This window comes from Peromyscus eremicus, chromosome 8a (assembly GCF_949786415.1).
Source record: "Peromyscus eremicus chromosome 8a, PerEre_H2_v1, whole genome shotgun sequence".
Lineage (NCBI taxonomy): Eukaryota > Metazoa > Chordata > Mammalia > Rodentia > Cricetidae > Peromyscus > Peromyscus eremicus.
The window spans coordinates 66,411,886-66,435,790 of record NC_081423.1 but is presented as its reverse complement, the minus strand read 5'-3'; the positions used below and the strand labels follow the sequence as shown (position 1 = coordinate 66,435,790).

General features: G+C 47.3%; 2 protein-coding genes and 1 pseudogene across 2 annotated transcripts; all 3 read left to right on the top strand.

The window, feature by feature from the left end:
* Positions 1 to 277: 277 nt before the first annotated feature.
* On the top strand, positions 278 to 3,072 carry LOC131917048 (E3 ubiquitin-protein ligase RBBP6-like). Its single transcript, XM_059270688.1, is given in 3 exon segments — positions 278 to 2,752; positions 2,754 to 2,963; positions 2,965 to 3,072. Coding segments are annotated over 3 exon segments (2,793 nt in total).
* A 1,223-nt stretch (positions 3,073 to 4,295) lies between these two features.
* On the top strand, positions 4,296 to 18,163 carry LOC131917047 (E3 ubiquitin-protein ligase RBBP6-like; annotated as a pseudogene).
* Positions 18,164 to 18,187: 24 nt separating this feature from the next.
* LOC131917502 (schlafen family member 2-like) lies at positions 18,188 to 23,653 on the top strand. The gene is made up of 2 exons (XM_059271347.1): positions 18,188 to 18,313; positions 22,214 to 23,653. Exons 1-2 carry the CDS (start codon positions 18,264 to 18,266, stop codon positions 23,289 to 23,291), a joined length of 1,128 nt encoding a protein of 375 aa, XP_059127330.1. The 5' UTR covers positions 18,188 to 18,263; the 3' UTR covers positions 23,292 to 23,653.
* Positions 23,654 to 23,905: the final 252 nt, after the last annotated feature.

Genomic DNA, 23,905 nt, shown 5'->3' with positions numbered 1-23,905 from the left:
CTCTGAACTTTGGGCATTTAGCGTCTGTGATATCTGGCTCTGGGTTTTTCCTGTTCAAACCATTTAGAACTGGTGCTACAGCAGGTGCCCAGTGTGGGGCAAGAAGCCAGGACCCCAAGATAAGAGTCTCTCTCTGTACCCCACGAGGGAGCTGGCTCTCTTCTGAGGCAGCATCTCTGAAGACAGGAGTTCAATCAAGGTCCCGGGGTGGACTTGAGACCCAGCTGCAAACGCCAGGGTTCAGAGCGGCGCCCAGCCCACAGAATCCTCTGCCACCATGCCCTGTGTGCACTATAAATTTTCCTCTAAACTCAACTATGACATGATCGTCTTCGATGGGCTCCATATCTCCCTCTGCGACTTAAAGAAGCAGATTATGGGCAGAGAAAAACTGAAAGCTGCCAATAGCGATCTGCGGATCTTCAACGCAGAGACTGAAGAAGAGTATACTGATGGCAGTGCGCCAGTTCCTAACTACTCATCTGTGATTGTCAGAAGAGTTCCCAGTGGAGGCGTGAAGTCGGCAAGGAAGACACACGCTCCAAGTGGAACTGAACCAGCGATGGGAACCACACAGGCTGCATGTGATGACTCTTCTGGGTCTATTTCTCTGGCCCAGCTGACAGAGACTGCCAATCTGGCTGAAGCCAATGCTTCGGAGGAAGAGAAAATCAAAGCGATGATGTTGCAATGTGGCCGTGAATACGACCCAATCGGTTCCCTGAAGAAACCTCTGGGTCCACCACCTCCGTCTTATACCTGTTTTCGTTGTGGTGTCCCTGGTCATCATATTAAGAGTTGCCCCACAAACGGGGATAAGAACTTTGAATCTGGCGGGAGAATGAGAAGGAGCACTGGAATTCCTACCAGTTTTCTGACTGAGGTGAAAGATGCTCACACGAAGGGTGCAATGCTCACGAGCACTGGAAAATACGCAATACCAACCCTAGATGCAGAGGCCTATGGGATCGGGAAGAAAGAGAAGCCAGCCTTCTTACCAGATGAACGGCCGCCGCCGTCGTCTTCATCTTCACCAGAAGAAGAAAATGCTATTCCGGAGGAGCTCCTGTGCCTCATCTGCAAGGACATCATGGTGGATGCTGCTATCATTCCCTGCTGTGGACACAGTTACTGTGATGAATGCATTAGGACAGCACTCCTGGAATCAGATGAACATACGTGTCCAACATGTCATCAGAACCATGTTTCTCCGGATGCTTTAACTGCCAACAAGTGTTTAAGACAGGCTGTTACTAACTTCGAAAATGGAACTGGCTATACCAAAGGAGCTGGCAAACACTTCCCTCCACCCCCACCCCCAATACCACCACGGAGACCGCTGATTCAGAGGAGCCGGCAGCCTCTGGTGGGACCTGGGGTCCGGAGACAGCAGGATCCTCTGCGGATCCCAGTGACGTCTTCCTCAGCACTCCCAGCTCCCTCTGTGTCTTCCTTAACTTCAAGTCCGTCCCCCTTGGCTCCCTCTGTGCCCGGAACCGCACCCTCTGTCCCAGCTCCGCTACCTGATTTGACTGCGACAGTGTCTGGACCAGTCCATTCGGAAAAGTCAGATGGCCCTTTTCGGGATTCGGGTGATAAATTATCGCCAGCCGCAGCGGTGGAACCAGAACATTCCAAGGGAGCCTCCTCAGTTGCAACTGCTGCTCTTACTGAGGAAAAGGGTCACAAAGAGGTGCCTGTCCTTGCCACTCCGTCTCGCTTGGCACAGTCATCATTGCAGGACCAGTGGATCCCCACAACTGGTCCGGTCAGCAAAAATGCTGCTGCTCCTGCAGCTGGTGGACCACCAGGTTGGGGACATTTCAGCGAGCTTGGCTGTCTGGTTCCTCCACCACGGCAAGTCAGAAGAGGGGAAGGAAGTTGTTCCAGGAGCACAGAGCGCAGGCGGCCACAGCACAGCCCAAGACCCCAGAGGGCTCAAGGCCCATCCCTGGCAGCCACTCCAGTCTCTGGGCCCCTTCCTCCAGGTGTACCTCCCCCACACTTCTCTCCTGGCTTCCCTCCTGAGCAGCCCCAGCCTTCAGGACATAGTGTCCCTTGCCCAGGGATTCCACCAGCTCCTGCCACTATATGGAAACCTTTGGTATGGTCGCCACGAGTGCAGACTGCTCACCCAAACCCCATGCCTACAACAGCAACACGGCTTTTGTCCAGGGAAGAATTCTATAGAGAGCAACGACGACTGAGGGAAGAGGAGAAGAAAAAGTCCAGGCTAGATGAGTTTACCAATGGCTTTCTTGAGGCGTTGTCGGGGTACGAAAAGATTCAGAGCAAGCGAGGGCACTCCTTTTCCAGGTCTAAATCTCCCTGTGCTGGTTCATCGGATTCAAGAAGTCCCTTTGCTTCTTCCTCCGAGTCAAGATCTGGCTCCACACGGCCAAGCTCTTCCTCTGGATCCTCCAGCCGCCCACACTCTGGCTTCTCTTCGCCATCACCTCGCTACCCCAGGAGAGGCAGAGGCGAGAGCCGTCCTCACGCTTCAGGGTCCAGGTCTCGACGATGTCATGGACCTAGGTCAAGGTCCCCTCCATACAGACGTTATCGTTCACGCTCAAGATCTCCTCAGAGAAGGTCCACTCCCTGTGACATCAAAACCTATTAAGGGCAGAGCGGTGGCGGCGGCGGCGGCGGCGGCGGCGGCGGCGGCGGCGGCGGCGGCTTCGTCATCATCGTCGTGGACCTTAGAGACCTCTTTGAGAAAGAACGCTCCTGGGAATGGGAGGGGAAATGCCTACCGACAGTGGTACAACAAGGACTACCGAGGGGATGCTGTGGGGGCACAGGCTAGACCCTCAGCTACCAGAGAAGACTTGTCTCCATAGAGACTTTCACCTCTTAATATCAGCAATTCACCCTTTACAAGGGAGCCCAGAGCACACTGAGCTCCTGGACAAAGTCACAGACACAGAAATCGAGGCGGCAACTATCCAGGAAAGCTTTCCATGCAGAGAGAGTCACCATCGCAGAGAGAACACCAAACGGAAAAGGGACCTGTCTGCTACAGCCAAGAAAGAAAATGTTTTCAAACCTTCTAAAGGACCCCGAGAGTAGGTGGATGGGGAGTGTGAAAACTCTCCTAGGTCTGAACCTCCCCTTCAAAAAGCCAAAGAGCAGGCTGCAAAGACTGACTCTATGAAACTCTGATCTTGGAGCTGTATTGGGAGTGATGGCAGGATATCCTTGAGACCAGTTTCTTGGACTGGGTGTCTTGAGGGCAGCACCTAGCCTTGCTTCTGATACTGTCTATTTTAACAAAAACATTGTTAAAAGAGGGCAACGGAACGTGATCCTATCAGCTTGAGAGATGGAAAAATAAAAATAAAAAGCTCCTAAACATCTCATGACCCCTGTGTACTGTTTTGTTTGCTTGTGTTTTCATTCTTGCTTATTTCCACTCCTTTTGGATATTCGATACACACGGCAAGTTCTGCAGTCCACTTTCTATCCTATGGGGCTGCTTCTTCCATTTCACTTTTTGCAAAGCATTGCCACAGTGGTATTGTGCCTGGTTAGTCACATCTGCCTTTAGTTCTACTTTTTGCGTATCCTAGCAGTAGAGCTAGATATGGTAAATTCTTTAGTGTGTGTGTGTGTGTGTGTGTGTGTGTGTGTGTGTGTGTGTGTGTGTGTTGTGTAGCCTGGTCTCTAACTCCTCTGTAGCTGGGGGTGAGTGTGGTGATATTTTGTTTGTGCCCCAATCAAAAAAGCTTGCCTGAAGATCAGAGGGCAGATCCGGTCACTAGTTCAGCACAGAGGCCAGGGAGTGTTGGCACCTAACTCTAATCCCAGCACTTGGGAGGAGGAAGCAGGAAGATCAGGGTGGGGTCAGGCCACACCCTTAATCCCAGCCCTGGGGAGGTGGAGACAGGGATATAAGGCAGATGGAGACAGGATCTCAGCTCATTCAGTCTGAGGATTCCTAGAGACGGGATCTCCCCCTTTGAGCTGAGGTGTTGAAAAGGTGGGTGAGAGTTGGCTGTGGGTTGCCTCTTGGTCTCTCTGAACTTTGGGCATTTAGCGTCTGTGATATCTGGCTCTGGGTTTTTCCTGTTCAAACCATTTAGAACTGGTGCTACAGCAGGTGCCCAGTGTGGGGCAAGAAGCCAGGACCCCAAGATAAGAGTCTCTCTCTGTACCCCACGAGGGAGCTGGCTCTCTTCTGAGGCAGCATCTCTGAAGACAGGAGTTCAATCAAGGTCCCGGGGTGGACTTGAGACCCAGCTGCAAACGCCAGGGTTCAGAGCGGCGCCCAGCCCACAGAATCCTCTGCCACCATGCCCTGTGTGCACTATAAATTTTCCTCTAAACTCAACTATGACATGATCGTCTTCGATGGGCTCCATATCTCCCTCTGCGACTTAAAGAAGCAGATTATGGGCAGAGAAAAACTGAAAGCTGCCAATAGCGATCTGCGGATCTTCAACGCAGAGACTGAAGAAGAGTATACTGATGGCAGTGCGCCAGTTCCTAACTACTCATCTGTGATTGTCAGAAGAGTTCCCAGTGGAGGCGTGAAGTCGGCAAGGAAGACACACGCTCCAAGTGGAACTGAACCAGCGATGGGAACCACACAGGCTGCATGTGATGACTCTTCTGGGTCTATTTCTCTGGCCCAGCTGACAGAGACTGCCAATCTGGCTGAAGCCAATGCTTCGGAGGAAGAGAAAATCAAAGCGATGATGTTGCAATGTGGCCGTGAATACGACCCAATCGGTTCCCTGAAGAAACCTCTGGGTCCACCACCTCCGTCTTATACCTGTTTTCGTTGTGGTGTCCCTGGTCATCATATTAAGAGTTGCCCCACAAACGGGGATAAGAACTTTGAATCTGGCGGGAGAATGAGAAGGAGCACTGGAATTCCTACCAGTTTTCTGACTGAGGTGAAAGATGCTCACACGAAGGGTGCAATGCTCACGAGCACTGGAAAATACGCAATACCAACCCTAGATGCAGAGGCCTATGGGATCGGGAAGAAAGAGAAGCCAGCCTTCTTACCAGATGAACGGCCGCCGCCGTCGTCTTCATCTTCACCAGAAGAAGAAAATGCTATTCCGGAGGAGCTCCTGTGCCTCATCTGCAAGGACATCATGGTGGATGCTGCTATCATTCCCTGCTGTGGACACAGTTACTGTGATGAATGCATTAGGACAGCACTCCTGGAATCAGATGAACATACGTGTCCAACATGTCATCAGAACCATGTTTCTCCGGATGCTTTAACTGCCAACAAGTGTTTAAGACAGGCTGTTACTAACTTCGAAAATGGAACTGGCTATACCAAAGGAGCTGGCAAACACTTCCCTCCACCCCCACCCCCAATACCACCACGGAGACCGCTGATTCAGAGGAGCCGGCAGCCTCTGGTGGGACCTGGGGTCCGGAGACAGCAGGATCCTCTGCGGATCCCAGTGACGTCTTCCTCAGCACTCCCAGCTCCCTCTGTGTCTTCCTTAACTTCAAGTCCGTCCCCCTTGGCTCCCTCTGTGCCCGGAACCGCACCCTCTGTCCCAGCTCCTCTACCTGGTTTGACTGCGACAGTGTCTGGACCAGTCCATTCGGAAAAGTCAGATGGCCCTTTTCGGGATTCGGGTGATAAATTATCGCCAGCCGCAGCGGTGGAACCAGAACATTCCAAGGGAGCCTCCTCAGTTGCAACTGCTGCTCTTACTGAGGAAAAGGGTCACAAAGAGGTGCCTGTCCTTGCCACTCCGTCTCGCTTGGCACAGTCATCATTGCAGGACCAGTGGATCCCCACAACTGGTCCGGTCAGCAAAAATGCTGCTGCTCCTGCAGCTGGTGGACCACCAGGTTGGGGACATTTCAGCGAGCTTGGCTGTCTGGTTCCTCCACCACGGCAAGTCAGAAGAGGGGAAGGAAGTTGTTCCAGGAGCACAGAGCGCAGGCGGCCACAGCACAGCCCAAGACCCCAGAGGGCTCAAGGCCCATCCCTGGCAGCCACTCCAGTCTCTGGGCCCCTTCCTCCAGGTGTACCTCCCCCACACTTCTCTCCTGGCTTCCCTCCTGAGCAGCCCCAGCCTTCAGGACATAGTGTCCCTTGCCCAGGGATTCCACCAGCTCCTGCCACTATATGGAAACCTTTGGTATGGTCGCCACGAGTGCAGACTGCTCACCCAAACCCCATGCCTACAACAGCAACACGGCTTTTGTCCAGGGAAGAATTCTATAGAGAGCAACGACGACTGAGGGAAGAGGAGAAGAAAAGTCCAGGCTAGATGAGTTTACCAATGGCTTTCTTGAGGCGTTGTCGGGGTACGAAAAGATTCAGAGCAAGCGAGGGCACTCCTTTTCCAGGTCTAAATCTCCCTGTGCTGGTTCATCGGATTCAAGAAGTCCCTTTGCTTCTTCCTCCGAGTCAAGATCTGGCTCCACACGGCCAAGCTCTTCCTCTGGATCCTCCAGCCGCCCACACTCTGGCTTCTCTTCGCCATCACCTCGCTACCCCAGGAGAGGCAGAGGCGAGAGCCGTCCTCACGCTTCAGGGTCCAGGTCTCGACGATGTCATGGACCTAGGTCAAGGTCCCCTCCATACAGACGTTATCGTTCACGCTCAAGATCTCCTCAGAGAAGGTCCACTCCCTGTGACATCAAAACCTATTAAGGGCAGAGCGGTGGCGGCGGCAGCGGCGGCGGCGGCGGCTTCGTCATCATCGTCGTGGACCTTAGAGACCTCTTTGAGAAAGAACGCTCCTGGGAATGGGAGGGGAAATGCCTACCGACAGTGGTACAACAAGGACTACCGAGGGGATGCTGTGGGGGCACAGGCTAGACCCTCAGCTACCAGAGAAGACTTGTCTCCATAGAGACTTTCACCTCTTAATATCAGCAATTCACCCTTTACAAGGGAGCCCAGAGCACACTGAGCTCCTGGACAAAGTCACAGACACAGAAATCGAGGCGGCAACTATCCAGGAAAGCTTTCCATGCAGAGAGAGTCACCATCGCAGAGAGAACACCAAACGGAAAAGGGACCTGTCTGCTACAGCCAAGAAAGAAAATGTTTTCAAACCTTCTAAAGGACCCCGAGAGTAGGTGGATGGGGAGTGTGAAAACTCTCCTAGGTCTGAACCTCCCCTTCAAAAAGCCAAAGAGCAGGCTGCAAAGACTGACTCTATGAAACTCTGATCTTGGAGCTGTATTGGGAGTGATGGCAGGATATCCTTGAGACCAGTTTCTTGGACCGGGTGTCTTGAGGGCAGCACCTAGCCTAGCATGTGATACTGTCTATTTTAACAAAAACATTGTTAAAAGAGGGCAACGGAACGTGATCCTATCAGCTTGAGAGATGGAGAACTAAAAATAAAAAGCTCCTAAACATCTCATGACCCCGGTGTACTGTTTTGTTTGCTTGTGTTTTCATTTTTGCTTATTTCCACTCCTTTTGGATATTTGATACACACGGCAAGTTCTGCAGTCCACTTTCTATCCTATGGGGCTGTTTCTTCCATTTCACTTTTTGCAAAGCATTGCCACAGTGGTATTGTGCCTGACTTGTCACAAATGCTTTTAGTTGTTCCCTTTGTGTATCCTAGCATTAGAGCTAGATATCAAAAATTATTTTTTAAATAAGAGTCTTATATATCCTGGTGTCTAACTCCTTTTTTACTGAAGATGAGTGTGTGAACACCAACTTAAAAAACCCTAGATGAGGCTCCAACTATTGACTCTGTAAATCATCAGAAGGATGACAACATCACTGGAAATCCCAAAAAATCCACTCTAAATCTGGGATGGACTTTAGGAGTCAAAGCCAGTCAAGGAGGAGCTGGTGAAAAAGGACTTTTCCAGGGGCATGAAATTATGAAAGCCAGCCAATAAGAATGAATAGGCCAAGAAGCCTGAGACACATCATGTACTTGGTGGCAAGAAAAAGCAAAGAAAGAGAAAAACTAAACAAAAGAATGTAGGTAAAAATTTTGAGTCATCGTCCATGAAAATCTCTGAAGTAGAAGGAGCTGTAATAGTCAAACTGTCACCAAAGCAGAAAATAGAAGGGGATGTTAAAAAACTAGAAAGGACCCCAGAAAAGGACATGCTTGTATCATCAACTGCCCTAGCCAAAACCATCAAACTCAACACAGAAACTGGGAAAAAAATTGGAACTGCAGAAAATACATCTACTTCGAAGGAACCCTCTGAAGAAGTGCAGTCAGTGTGTAGCAAAATTAAAGAGGAAAACTTCAAGGGAAAGGCCAAGAGGAAAGTAGCTGGGACTGAAGGCTCCAGCTCTAGGTTTTTGGATTACAGCAGCACAAGCAAGCTCAACTGGAGGCAGTCCTGTGTGAAAATCTGAAGACAATACAGATACAGAGAGAATAGTCATTAAACCTATGGAGGAGTAGAACAATGATAATACAGCTCCTGCTGAAGATGTTATAATTATCCAGGTTCCTCAGTCTGAATGGGATCAAGATGACTTCAATTCTGAAGAAGAAGATGTGACATTCACACAATCTATACACGGTTTATATATTATAAACTATACACAGTTTATATATTATAAAATAGATTGCTACTAGGCCATCATATCTAGTCAAGTACACTGAGGAAAAAAAGGGAGCAGTCAGAGAAAATACAGAAGCTCATAAAAATGTGAGCCATGAGGTAAGAAGCTCAACAGTCTTTGTGTCCAATGAGAAGGGGAGAACCAAAGACAGGGATCACTCAGTGCTAGAAATGGAAATCTCTGACAAGAGGAAGAGCAGCACCTTGCCAGAGATGGAAAGCACCAAGGAATGTCTGAGTGAACAGGGAAATTCTAAGAATCTGTCTCAGACTTCCAAAGAGACTAGGACCTCAGCTAAGATGAATCCCTTCATGGTTCCTCCAAGAAAGACTTCACTCCCAGTAGAGACAAGAAAATGGACTGTGACAGCGGAGAGGATTCCCGTTCAGAGCAGAGATGGGAGAAGGGAGTTAGGAAGAAGGAAGGACTCCCTCATTGAGTAAACATTCTTCATCTGGACAGAAAAGTGAGCCAAGAAAGAAAGAGATTTGCCTAAAAAAGGGACAGAGTCCAAAATAGTAATTCTAATACTCCAAGAGACTTAAGGCCTCATGATCATAAAGCCCCTATGATACCAAATGGTTACTTGAAGACGCAAAGTCTGTGTATATTCTTATGTTAGTTCTAAATAAATTATATTTTATTATACAAAAAAGCAATAAATGTGATATTTTGTTTGTACTCTAGCAAATAAAGCTTGCCTGAGGTTTCAGGCCACCCTGGGCTATATGAGATTGAACCAGTCTAAAAGAGAAACAGAGCTAGGCAGTGGTGGTAGTTCACACCTTTAATCCCAGCTCTAGAGAGCTGGAGAAAGAAATATGAGGCAGGTGGAGACAGGATCTCAGTCCAGTCAGTCTGAGTATTCATAGAAACAGGATCTCCCCCTTTCAGCTGAGGAGTTGGCAAGGGGAAAGTTAGCTGTGACTTGCTCCTTTGTCTCTCTGATGTTTCAGCATTTTCTCTGATATCTGGCTCTGGGTTTTTACTATTAAAAGAAAGTAGAATTCGAGTGACAGTTGATCTTGAACTTGTACTCCAGAAGTGGAGGCAGGAGGATGAGGAGTTCTAGCCCATCCTTGGCTGTTGTTATTTGGAGGCTGGTACAGGCTAAATGAGACCTTGTCTCACACACACAAACAAAAGAAGTGAAGTGCACATCAGACAGTGACCCAGGATCTAGAGGGTGGTGAGCAGTGCTTGATGCTTTTGCAGAGGCCCTGGGTTCGGTTCCAGCACCCACTGGATGTCTCACAACCATCTCTAAGTCCAGTTCCACGGTATCTTCTGGCCCCCAGGGGTTCTTGCATATACATAGTACACACAAACTCATGCAGGCAAACACATATACACAAATTAAAAAATTCAATCCTTTAAAAATTATATTTAAAATTTTTATTTTGTGTAGGGTTGGGAATCATGCTATGTGCTGTGGAGTTCAGAGGACAACTTGTAACAGAAGTTACAAGTCTGTACCATGTAAGTCCCAAAGAAGGATGGAACTCAGGTCTTGGGCTTCGTGGTAGGCACCTTTAAACCCAGAGCCATCTTACACAAAAAAATAAATAAATACATCTTTTAAAAAAAAAAGGAGATAAGAAAGGGGAAGTCTGGCCTAGTGACAAACACTTTTTAGTCCCAGCACCCAGGAAGTAGTGGCAGGCAGATCACTGAGTTAAGGCCCCTCCCTGGTCAACATAGTAAGACTGTTTCTTTGTGTTTTTTTTCTTTTTCTCTGGGGTGGGGTTCAAGACAGGGTTTATCTGTGTAGCCCTGACTGTGCTGGAACTCTCTAGACCAGGCTGGCCTCCAACTCACATAGATCCATCTGCCTCTGCAACCTGACTGCTGGCATTAAAGTCATGTGCTACCACTGACCAGCCTGGAGAGACTTTTTCAATCTAGTAAAGTTGAATCTATAAATCCAAAAACCTATGACTCCTTCTTGACATAGTCCTAGACATAGGCATGCTCAAGCATAGTTATCCTATAAGAAACTACTAATATTCCTGTAGGCCTGGTTCATGAGCCCTCTACTTCAATGTCCTCTCAGCAGGGTGTTGGAATCTTCTAGAGGTTTATAAGGACCTATGTCCTGCACTGTTGATACTTCATTTCCATCACACTGGTGAGGATGAACGACTTGAGGAAGATCCTTGAAAATCTCCAGAACACCATCTGCAGAGTCCATGGCTGTAACCCTTGGAATATACCCTCACCCCTTCTATTAAAGTCATTTAGAAAATGAGACTTACAGTGGAACCGTCTTTGCCTGTTAGGAAGTATTTTCCTACTGGGCAGTAATATACACCTGGCCTTTGTTGTGACATACCCATGATGCCTTTATTCATGATTGCCCTGCGCTTTTCAGGATGCAGTTATTAGTTCTAGCCACTGGGTGGCACAAACAGGAGTCCAGTGAAAGTCCCTATCTTACAGCCCAAAGAGCACTTGTTGCTAAGTGGCACCAAATGAAGGAAGGTTGGAGGAGAAGAGGTTTATTTACCTGATATTCCAGTGCACACATGAAGCTACATTTCCTAGAACCCAGGTCAGATTATTGAATATGGAAAAGAAAAAGAGATGAGAAACTGTTGGAATTAGCAGCACTTGGGAAATGATGCAGGAAAAAAGCCACAAATTTAAGGCCAGCCTGCTGAACTACATAGTAAGTTCCATGCCCGTCTGAGCTACAGAGTAAGACTCGATTACAAACAAATGAACTTAACGTCGCAAAAAAATACAAACACAAACACACACACAGGTTGCTTTTGGTAAGATTGTCATTTTTATTACAAGATGGTGTCTCATGTCTTTAATCTTAGCACTTGGGAGGAAAAGGAGGCAGATCTCTGTGAATATGAGGCCAGTCTGGTCATAAGTTCTAGGACAGCCAGGGCTACACAGAGAGAAACCCTGACATGAGGAGTGTTGATGTTACTAAAATCCCAGAAAGCCATCTTCCAACCTCCAGAGTAAATGACAAGTGATTGCTAATCCCCTTCCTCTTTCCTCAAAATGGTGCGGAATCCACCTGGAGCTTGACCCATTCCTCTGAAGTAAGCCTCTTCACACAGCTGTCTTCTACATGCCAGGAATCGGGCTCTGCAGTGAACACAGCACAGCAGAATCTCTCCACTCTCAGTGCACAGACATAGGAACACACAGCTCCAGGTCTGTGGACCTGGATGAATTTGCATGTGTACTTTATCTTCTCCTGCTCCTCACAGAAGTGAATGGCAGGCAGCTGTTGGATGCACTTCTCTATTACACGCTCTAGATGCACAAGATCGCTCTTCTCTGCTTCAAAACCAATGATTTGCTGTTTTTCCCCATGTAAACCAATGAACAAATATCCCCTGGCAGTGTTTGCAAGTGCAGAAACAGTTTTAGGGAGAATCTCTATAATCTTTTTCTTTAGGGGACATTTTAACCTCTGTATGTTTTGATTTAGGGAAATAGAATGGCTCCTCCAGGGTCAACTTTTCCTTGTTAAAAAGCGTATCAAGATGTCCTAGTTTTAATTTCTCAGAGTCAAATGATCCATGCAAACATTGTCTTGAACTTGACCTCAGTTCAGCATCCTTCATGGCTTTGAGGAACCAAACTACATCAGGTGCTTACAGTTCAAATGAGGATGGCAAACTTCTCATATAAAAATTTATTTTTAATGTAAGGTCACGCTGACCAGAGATATTGCGGATCCATGGTCTCACAAATATAAAAAAGTAGCCTTTGTTCTGCCTGTAGTGTAGGTATTTATGAGGAAATGGAAGAATATCACCAAAAGAGTTTTCCAAATCCAGCTCTATTCTTTTCTGGTCAAGCTGTAATTGGAATTCTTAAGGTGAGCCTTGACCACACCCCCTCCCGAATTCAGTAGTATACACACAGCCTGTGAGATATTTTGGGCCTGTCTTCTTCTCATTTGAGGGTCTTTCATTGACTTCCTATTCTTCTCTCCTAGTGTCATTTCTCCTGCAGAGAGAACCAGTTCTGCATAGTCCATCTCCTGATCAACAACAATGCTCATTTTCCAAGCCCTCGCTCTGTGTCCCATATTAATTCTTTCCTTTAGAACAAACAGAGCCAATACAGTAGGACCTAACCAGTGAGAACCAGCTCTTTACAGTACCTGCCAAGGCAAGTCTTGGAGAGAAACTGGCTTTGAGGAATCAACATATAGCCACTGTGAATGCTTGAAAAGATGTACTATACTAAAGACCTCTACTGTAACACTTTTTGAAGTAGATTGAATTTTTTCTCTGAAACTCGGACTCCAGATTAGGCATAAACCACAGCCAAACACCTGTTTTCACTCAGAGATCCTTTCTTAAGTGGGGGCAGAAAAGTTAAGTTACAGTGACTGATTTCTGACTCAGGCAGAAAAGTGCAGCAAATCACCTTGCAGGAGTAATTTTTTTTTTTTTTTTGAGACAGAGTTTCTCCTTGTAGTTTTAGTGCCTGTCTTGGATCTCCCTCTGTAGACCAGGCTGGCCTCGAACTCACAGAGATCCGCCTTGCTGTGCCTCCAGAGTGCTGGGATTAAAGGCTTGCACCCCCCCACCCCAGTATTCATGGGTAACTTTTAGGAGGAGGAAAAGAGAGACTTGGATTTAGATTTAGATTTAGATTTAGATCTGTATTAGAATGGGCTAGGATGCACTGGTGAAGGAGATAGGGGACAATGGAGAATAAAGGAAGGAGAAAAGGAAAAGGTGGAGAGGTATTTGTCCAGGAGAAACAAGGGACATCCTCTGGATAGAGGGCAGAAACACATGGTACATAGGCAAATGGTTTATAAAGGTAAAGGGGAGGGGGAACCCTGTGTTAGGATGAGGTGTTTAATTTTATTTCTTCTTTTTTATTAAAAAATAATTTTTTTTTTTTGGTTTTTTGAGACAGGGTTTCTCTGTGTAGCTTTGCGCCTTTCCTGGAACTCGCTTTGGAAACCAGGCTGGCCTCAAACTCACAGAGATCCGCCTGCCTCTGTCTCCCAAGTGCTGGGATTAAAGGCGTGCGCCACCACCGCCCGGCCTTAAAAAATACTTTTATTCATTTAACATACAAACCATGGATTCTCCCTCTCATCCCTCCTCCTGTTCCCTCCCAGCCTTCCCTTCCTTGACCGTTCCCCCATGCTGAACTCCAACAAATTAAGGCCTCCCATGGCGGGGCAGAAAAGCCTGGTATACACAGTTAAGGCAGGACCTAGTCTATTCCTCCTGTATCAAGGTTAAGCAAGGCCTCTGACCATAGGTAATAGGCTCCAGAAAGTCAACTCATGCACAATGATCCCACTGCCAGGGGCACCTCAAACAGACCAAACTCTACAACTGTCTCCTATATTCAGAAGGCCTAGTCTGATCCCATGTAGGTTCCAGAGCTGTTGGTCTAAAGTTCGTGAGTTCCTATGAGCTAGGTTCAGTTGTCTCTGTAGATGTCCTCATCATGATCTTGACACCCCCCCCCCCAAACTCCCCACACTTTGCTGAAATAATCCCTTTTCGCTCTCTTCGACTCAATACCCAGACCTCCTCCTCGTGGTTGCCTGTGAATCTCTGCATCTGCTCCCCCCAGTTACTGGATGAAGGCTCTATGATGACAGTTAGGGTATTCACCAACCTGATTACCAGTGTAGGCCAGCTCAGGCACCCTCTTCATCATTTCTAGAACTCTATCTGTGGTCATCCTCGTGGATTTCTGGGAATTTTCCTAGCACCAGGTTTCTCCCTTACCCCATAATGTCTCCCTCTATCAAGATATCTCTTTCCTTGCTCTTCCATTCTGACTCTCCCCCAGACCAACCATGATGTTCCCTCATGTTCTCATCCTCCATCATCTCTCCTCTTCCCCCACCCCATCCTCAGTTTATTCATGGAGATCTCTTCTGTTTCCCCTTCCCAAATCAATCCATGCATCCCTCTTATGGTCTTCCTTGTTTCCTAGCTCTTCTGGAGTTGGGAGTTGTAGTCTGATTATCCTTTGCTTTACATCTAGTACCTACTTATGAGTGAGAACGTACCATGTTTGTCTTTCTGAGTCTGGGTTAGCTCACTCAGGATGATATTTTCTGGTTCCATCCATTTGCCTGCAAATTACATGATGCCGTTTTTATAAATTTTTCTTTATTAAGCAATTTTCTACTCACTCCACATACTATCCACAGATGCCCACTCCTCCTTCCTCCCACCCCTAGCCCTCTTTCCCAAGCCACCCTGCATCCCCACATTCCCTTGCACAGCCTTGGTGCAGTGGGAAGGGGCTTGGACCTGCCTAGGCTCAGTGTGCTGAGCTCTGGTGACTCCCCATGGGGTGCCATTGTTTTTTACAGCTGGGTAATACTCCATTGTGTGTATGTACCACATTTTCTTTATTCATTCTTTGGTTGTGGGGCATCTAGGTTTTTTCCAGGTTCTGGCTATTACAAATAATGCTGCTATGAACATAGCTGAATAAGTGTCCTTGTGGTATCATTGAGCATCTCTTGGGTGTATGCCCAAGAGTGGTATCATTGGATCTTGAGGTAGATGGATTCCCAATTTTCTAAGGAGTCACCATACTGATTTCCAAAGTGGCTCTACAAGTTTGTACTTCCACCAGCAGTGCAGGAGTGTTCCCCTTGCTCCACATCCTCTCCAACATAAGTTGTCATCAGTTTTTTTTGAAACTAGCCTTTGGTTCACAGAAACTGACTTCACCAATTTCCCAGGAATGCTGGCTTTTATCTAATTGCCAGAAATCCTTCTATAGTCTAGGTTGAGCTCATTTCTCACTATTTGGAGTGGCTTTTGGAGTGTGGGGAACTGAAGTTTCCTTTGAACCTAACACTGTACACGACAAATACACAGGGGCCCAACACTCTCCAGTTTTCAACAGAGAGTGGACCAGAATGTTATGTCCTTGTTAATCCCTCAAGAGCCAAGTGATGTATATTCTGTTCAGGCCTCCACCCCAAGGAAAAAAAGGGTAAAAATGAATTAGTAATAGACAAGTGTGGAGGTACTGTCGACACTGGATTCTGCTCAAAGTATTCCTCTACAAAGTAAGTGGATAAACCTTGAAAAGAGAGGAAAGATCTAAAGACAGGTTTGGTGAATGAAAAAAAGAACTTAGAAGCGGACATGACTGCTCCTAGGTATGGTGGAAGAGAAGGTTTACAGTAGATGGGAGGGAGAAAAAAGCCAGAAGCATCTGGAAGGGTCCAGAGAGGACATGACTGGCAGACTGAGCTAGGAGAGCCAGGAGGCAAGCAGCCAGGAGGTCAGATTACCAAGAGGCCAAAAGGGCAAAAGGGCTGGAATAGCCAGCATGGCTGGGTTACACAGGAATTAGAGAAGCTGGGGGAAAGGAAGCCCAGCCCAGAAACCTGGGTTGGAGAATATTGGAGTAGTGGCAGGGTATTCCAGCCAGGACCCTGTAATAGGTAGGGACTGAGGGATGTTGGAAGAACCTGGAGGCCAGCTTTAATGTGCTAATAGGTACCTCAGTTAGCCAGGTTTGAGACTGAACAACCATGAGCACTATGGGGTGAGGCAGAGGCTGTAACTTGTTCCAAGGGAGTAAGAAAAACACAAAACAATAAAGAAGGTGGGAATCCATCAGCCTTCTTTCCTACAGCTTATCTTCTCCATCCTCTTCTTCTTTACCCTCATCCTCATCTCTCCATCCTCCATCCTCCTCCTCATCTTCTATTTCACACCCCTCATCATCCACATCAGGAACCTAGGAGTTCCTCAGGGTCTTAGGCCAAACACCATCTTCAACGAACCCTTCTGTCTCAGGTGCACCTGCATGGGAGTGGTCTAAACCCTGGAGCAGCTCTCCAGATGTTCACTCTGCCTCTCCCTGGTCTCTTTGCTCTGTTTGACTTGCACTCTTCCTCACATCCCTTCCAGATTTCCTTTGGATTTCCATGGACAATACATGTGGACTCACAGGGATTCAGATTCAAGTCTTCAGAGAGAATTTTATTTTTGAAACAATGTAACATGGCTTTGATAATCCAATTTCTGTAGCTTTGTTTCTGGTGAGATCACCTGTCATCTCTTCTCCCCTACCTGATCCAGTGCGGACACTTGTAGATGGCTGACATCCGGGGGCTTGGAGATGACTATTGGTCTATTCTGAAACAATGGTTGGCAGAGTTTGTTCTGCCTTCGAGCTCTCATGACTGACTGGGTACGTCCTTGAGCCTGGGCATCACACTCTGGACTTCATCAGGCTCTTCTACAGTTTCCTGCAGCTCTAATCTGAAGTCTCTTCCACCCCCTGAGCTGTGGAGTTCTTTTTTCTGACTTTGTGACCTGGACTCTGAGGAATGATTGAGGAGAAGCTAGGGGGACAGGGGAGAGGGATGAGGGGAAGGGAAGGAGAGAAGAAGGAGAAGGCTTCACTGGAGAGATTTGAGGCACACACACCACAAGCACTGGCACCTCTTTTTCCAGCTGCTTCCTCTAGAGGCCGCTCCTCCCTGGTTCTGCCAGTGTTTCCACCCTCTTCCCTTCCTCCCTGAGAATCCCAAAGCCCTCATCATTGGCTTGCCCTGGCCCTAGTGCTGACCCTAGGACTTTCCTTTCCTAGGAAGGGGGAGGGTGCATTTGTGCTCACAAGGCTCTGACTTGGTGTGGAGGAGGCTCACTGGCTGGGTTCACTGACTCACTCTCCTTAGCTACCTCCTCCCCACCTCCTGACACCCTGAGCACAGAGGGGGATTTCTGTCTTTGCTCACTCTCTGGGTATAGATCAAAATATCCTCCCTCATGCTCTGCACATGGTTTCTTCATAATTGCTTTTTGCCTCCCTGGGAAAGCCCCACCTTCCTGTTCTTTCTTAAATTAGAGATTAAAGAAAAGACTCTTAAGGCCTGTGAAGCAATGTCCTCAGATCTGGCCTGGTGGTGACAGGAGATGAAGCTCAGCACATGTGGATGAGCCCTGGTTCTGGAGGACTAGGCTGGAAGGACAGTGGGATTCTGGGCTGCACTTTTAATAGGCAGTAGAGTCAAGAGTGGGGTTTGGGGCGCTCCCAGACAAAGCGATTCACAGCAGAGATGCCTCAGTAAGCTGAACATTTCTGGGGCCCTTGCCTTTCCAAGGCTGTTGTTTCTTAGGAAAAATAGGGTAGGAGAGGCTGCAGGTGGGCAGAGCATGAGCATAGCACATTAGGAAAATGTATCAAAAAACCTGAATATTTTGCCCAGTTCATATGTGCTCAAAACCACAATCAGTTTCTTCAGGCCGGTTTTCGATATAACAAATTTGGGAAGTATTACTATAACAAAATGTCAGGAGGGGTGATCACATTACATAGCCCTGGGAATCCCATAGAAACTTGTCTCCCCAGATGGGCAGCACCAACAGGGCGTCTCACCTATTTACATTTCCGGTGGAGCAGTACTGAATGTCTTAAACCCTGGGCTGAAGTGACTCCAGGGGCATTAACAGGGCCACCTGCTCTTTTGAGTAAAGGGACAGCCCTGCTGCTCTGGGAATGCCAGTTGCAATGGCTATGAAAAGGTCTGGTTACTCGGCTATGAGCCTGTGTTTCATTCTGACCAATAGAAAACGCCTTGGGCGCCTTCTGGCTTCCACTATGCAGTTTCACTTCCTGGACTGAGGGTGGGCTGGTGAAAGACAAGCAGTTCTCAAGTTTGCAGTAGGACACCAGAGCTGAGACAGAAGCAGTCTGCTCAACAGGGGGCTGACTGGGAGCAGGCATGAGCCTTGCACTTCAAACAAAGCAGCTAGACAACCTCAGTGCTCATGGGTAAGTGACCACTTCATTCCAGCCTCCTCAAGCTTCAACCCCTCCTGCCCTTTCTGTCCTTCACTTCCATCCCCGGGTACAGTCTAGTGTCTCTGGGATTATAAGGGGACATCAGTACAAACATTGTCTCTCAGGGGAACTTGGTTAGTTTAGGTTTCTATTAGGAATCTTGGCCCCTTGGAGTCTTCATAGACCATTTTGACAAAGTCCAGGCTGTGGAGGACTAGGGCACCTGGTGAGCTGTGGGTGCCAGCAAATGCCTTTGTTTGCTGGGGGAGGAGGCAGGAGGGCTTAAGAGTCCAGGAAGAGAGCTCAGGTTCTGCTTGGTCTGAGCCTGTACTAGTGAGGCAGACAGGAGATGGTGTGAGTGGATCAGGCTCCTCCTGCTCTCCAGAGCCCCTTGAGGCTTCCCATTTCTCATGGATTTTCCTGATCCTGTGGGAAGTTGGGTAAACGTGTCCACCAGGCAGGCAGGAACAGTGTTCTAGATGAGAAAGCAAGTAAGTGTACTAGAGCCCAGAAAGCTTACAAGGCTCTCCAGACCAAATGCAAAGCACCTCAGAGGAGCACAGAGGAGCATGTCTCATTCTTCTCCAAGAGGCAGCTCCTGCTCCTGTCCCAGTGTGTTTTCCTGCCAGTCTGAGCCCTGGCATCTGAGTGCCATGTTCTTTCCTTCTGAAGACAGCTAACAAGACACCTTAAATCCCAAGTCAAAGTCTCAGAGAATTGTCTCCAGTCAACACTACAATTTCGGAGTGGGGACAGGGAATCTGTTTTGTAAACCAGACCTAAAGTTACAAAGAGGTTAATGAATTTACATGCCTGGATTTGTGGCTTACGGTCCTGTTTGTTTTTGAAGGATTGTGTCCCAGAAACATGCTTAAAAGAAGTGAATTTTGAACCATTGAAAATTTAACCTAGTCACAGGTTTTGGAGTGAGAAGGCCAGTGTCCCAGACTAGCCCAGAACTCCATTAACTATGACTGTATTGCATCCCCCTTGAGTTCCATATTTCCCGGGGACACGAGTATTGTCCTTTGGCACTTTGGTGTGAGATGTGGCTTGTTCTCTTATCCATGTGGAAAGTGACCCAGGGATGTTGGCTTAGCACAGGTCCTGATAAGGAGGGTGCTGGAGAGGAGGGGCTGGGAGAGAATGAGGAACTGAGACTGCTCAGCAGTGCATGGAACAGGGCGGGTCTGCAGCTTCTAACTGGGCAGAACTGAAACTGTTCCCTTCTGGGCACTACAGGCTGCTTCAGTTCCATTTTACTTTGGTTGTGGTTTTGGTTTAGTATTTTAGAGAGGAGGGAGGCAGACAGGGTCTTGGTGTTTACCCCAGGCTGGCCTCTAACTCACTGTATATGTTCTGCATGCCTCAAGCTCACAATGCCCACATCAGCCTCCCATGACCAACATCATGCTAGGTTCCTTGCAGCCTTTTAGTTGGAAATGATGATCTCTGGCAGGGTATTAAGGAAAATGGACTCACATCTGGATGGCTCAACCACCTCAGTCCCCTCTTTTCTGTTATTTCTTACCAACCTGCAATTGTGGCAGAGTAAGAAAGTCATCCTCTTTCCTGTCAAACATAGCTGACTAGACACCCCGAATCCCCAGTTTCCTTCTGAAAGAATTTCCCCCAGAGTCAGTGCTATAATTTGAGAAGAAAGAACTACCTGGTTAATTAGACCCAGGGACCCTTGTCTTTGATACCAACATTGGGGTGTTAGGCACATGCAGTCATTCTCAGCTGTTTAGGTGGGTGCTGGGAATCCAAACTCAGGTCCTCATGCTGCACAACAAACACTTTCCCTACATGTCAGTCTGAGGGACAGGTAGGGTGGACCAGGACAGCCGGTCTCTCCCTGGGGCTGAGCGGGATGGTGAGTGTCGAGCGGTCCCCCTCCTGTCCACCAGAGAGAAACACACTGGGCCTGGAGTCTTGTTGAAGTAGGAACTCACTTTATTGCATCAGGATGAACTTATATAGGTTGGGGTGATGGGGGGGATGGGGTGAGGATAGCGGGCCAATGAGATGATGCCACCTCAGCAGTTACTAGACAGAGGCGATTCTAGGTCAGGTGGTAGTGCTGAGTCACTCATGAGGAAGTCATGTCCCAGGACAGGTCGCCAAACTCAAGCTAGGCTTGGGAAGTTACACTAGGCCTCTAGCCAGGGCCTTGTGGGGCCCGACACCTACAGAGCCACCTCCCTAGCCACAGAGACCTTAAGGCTGACTTCATGCTGAGGCTGAGGATGAGGGCATGCCCAGCTAATTAGTAAAGACAGGCATGGAGGTGCCCTGGAAAGATTAGCAGAGCTAGTTACTTTCTTAACTGGCCAGTTTTAATCTAAACCAACAAGGCTTATGAACAATAGGAAATCAAGGCCCATGCAAAACCAGGAAGCAAATAAACAGGATCTCCTTCCAGAGAAAGGCAAGACCCTAGACAGTAGACAAAGTTGTTCAGAAACTTGAGGTGATGTTCACTTGCAGAGAATGAGATTTGACCTTTTCCTATACCGTATTACACAAGCTGAATACAAAATGAATTAAACATATAAATGTAAGACCAGGGGCGGGGGGGGGGGAGTAAGAAACAGAAAAACTACTAAGAAAAGACACAGAAGAAAAGTTCTATGCCAAAGTTTTGGAAAAGGTTGTTTGGCCTTGATCGGCTCTACTGTCAACTGGACCCAACCTAGAATTATCTGGGAAGAGTACATCAGTTGAGGGATTACCTATAACTGATTGGTCCGTGTGTGAGACTGTCCTGATTGTTAAATGATGTAGGAGGGTCCAGACCACTTTGGGCAGCTCCAGTCCCAAGGCAGGGAAAACTGAACAGCAGAAGGAAGCTAGCCAGCCAGCAACATCCTCCATGGTTCCTGGGACATTTCTTTGGCCGGGAAGTGAGTTCTTTGGTCACAGGTAATGTTGTGTGGAATAGCAAGTAGGCCTGCCTTCCACTTCCTGCTTTGACATTCCTCAGTGGTGGATGGTGATCTGGAATTAAACCTATTCCAACCCAAAGTTGCTTTTGGTCGAGATATTTGTCACAGCAACAGAGAAGAAACTTGTCCTGATGTTTCCTAAAGCACAAGAAAAAAAAAAATCAAGGTAGACCTGTGATTCCATCAAACTAGATTGTTCTTGCACAGCAATGAAAAAACACTGACAATTTACAGAGGGAGAAAAGATTTGTAATGCACAGTCTGATAAAGGGTTAATATCCAAGAAGATAATGCACTCAGCCAAAGGTAAACAAATAGCCTAATTACAAAAGAGACAGAATGGATACTAATTATGAATAATTTGAAAGCTGAGCTAGAAAGATGGCTCAGTGATTAGGAGCACCGACTGCTCTTCCAGAACACAAGATTTCAATACCAGCACCCACATGGCCCTTACAACCACCTGTAACTCTTGTTCCAAGGGATCTGATTCCCTCTTTTGGCCTCCAGGGCTACTACATGCACATGGTCCATAAGACAGACATGCAGGTAAAACATCAGTAGACCTAAAAATAAATAAATCCTAATAAATTGCATAACTAAAGCCTATATTTCATAAAAGATGAAAGTCACACAGATTCCACTGGGGTTTATTTAGAGGAGGCTGAATACTATATCAAAGACGAAAAGATATAAGTGAAGATTAAAATGGGATTGAAAATTCAAAGGGCTTAACTACACTTGTAACATCACATCTGAAAAACCTGTAGGCATATAAGTTCAGCTAATGAGTGCAAAGTCTCTGAAAAAGGACTGTTTCTCCACATGCATGGTGACCGGTCCTGTGGAACATATGTAGCCAAAGATTGTGCTGTTGGCTCCACAGTATAGATTTGCTCTCTCCTGGTTAGGTCTCATTCTAAAGGCTCTGTCTGTTTTACAGGAAAGAAATTCAGCTTGAAATCGCAAAGGCTGCTGGAGGAATGGCCATCACTGTTGATCTGGAAACAGACTGTGCTCAACTGGTTCTAGATGTAGGAGCACTCACACTTGGGGAGAAGAATAGAAAGAAAATGAAGAGCCGTCATCTCAGAAAACGGGAGAATGAAAACATCTCTCAAGCTGTGTGTGCTCTCCTCAACTCTGGAGGTGGGTTGATCAAGGTTAAAATTGAAAATGAAGATTATAACCTCACCAGGGATGGACTGGGACTGGATTTGGAAGCCTCTCTTTGTAAATGTCTGCCATCTGTTAATTGGCACCTAGACCTCACGGAGCATGGAGGCTACCTTTATATCTTTGTAAAATCGTGGAGCCTGGACGTCTTTGGGCTGCCGATTGGCACGCTGAGAACCAATTTGTACACCAGAAGCATGTCATCTTCGGTTGAAGTGAATGCTGCTGCTGCTCTCCAGTTCCTCCAAGACCTGAAAGAAACTGGAGGGAGATCCTGTGTGGGACCAGAGCTGCCTGAACACAGAGTCTGCCCTGGAGTAAAAGAAGAGAGTCACGTGGAGGACCTGGCTGCTGCAGTTTTTAACAAGACACAATTTCAGCACCAGGAAGACTTCCCCTTCTCCAGATCCACTTTTGTTGAAGTTACACTGCTTTCAGTGAAACAGCTGCAGAAGCGCATTAAAGAGCTCATGCCTCGACATGTTTCTGCATTTGCAAACACTGACGGGGGATATTTGTTCATTGGTTTGGATGGAAACAAACAGCAAATCATTGGTTTTGAAGCAGAGAAGAGCGATCTTGATCATCTAGAGAGTGAAATAGACAAATGCATCCAACAGCTGCCTGTCACTCACTTCTGTGAGGGGCAGGAGAAGATAAAGTACACATGCAAATTCATCCAGGTCCACAGACCTGGAGCTGTGTGTTCCTATGTCTGTGCACTCAGAGTGGAGAGATTCTGCTGTGCTGTGTTCGCTGCAGAGCCTGATTCCTGGCATGTTGAAGACAGCTGTGTGAAGAGGTTTACCACAGAAGAATGGGTCAAGGGCCTGATGGATGGCTAACTAGGCTCTGGCACCATTGGTGAATGAGTTCACACATGCCCACTGACTGGTCATGTATTAGCTGATGCTCTCAAGGAACACCTGGAGCCTTCAACAATGCCATCCTTCTGGCCTGTCACAGCTGAAGCATTTCATGGCCACAAGTGGGTCAAGCCTGCCCATCCCTGAAGCTATCTAACTGGTGAAGATTCCTCAGTAGAGGTCTGCTGTCAACCAACCATTCCTTGCTGTGGACTTCAGTTGAGAAAATAAAAGTCTTTCATAGTTCAGGCTTTAGCCAAGTCTGCTGGACATTTTTTTTTTCTTTTTTTTTGTTTAACTTTTTATTGGTTCTTTGTAAATTACACCCCAATTCACATCATCTTCCCATCCCTCCCTAACTGCTCTCTGCCCTTGCAACCTTCCTTGCAAAAGAAAACAACAGCAACAACCAAAAAAAAAAAAAACCCAAAAATCTAAATAAACATTAAAAAAAAATCTTACCATGGGAGCTGTGGTGTGTCACACAGTATACCCTTTAGTTCAGACATCTTTACTTACAAATGTTTGTTGCAGTGAGTTATTGGTCGGGTTCGAGTGTACCGCCTTCTACTACACTATCAATACTGGATCCT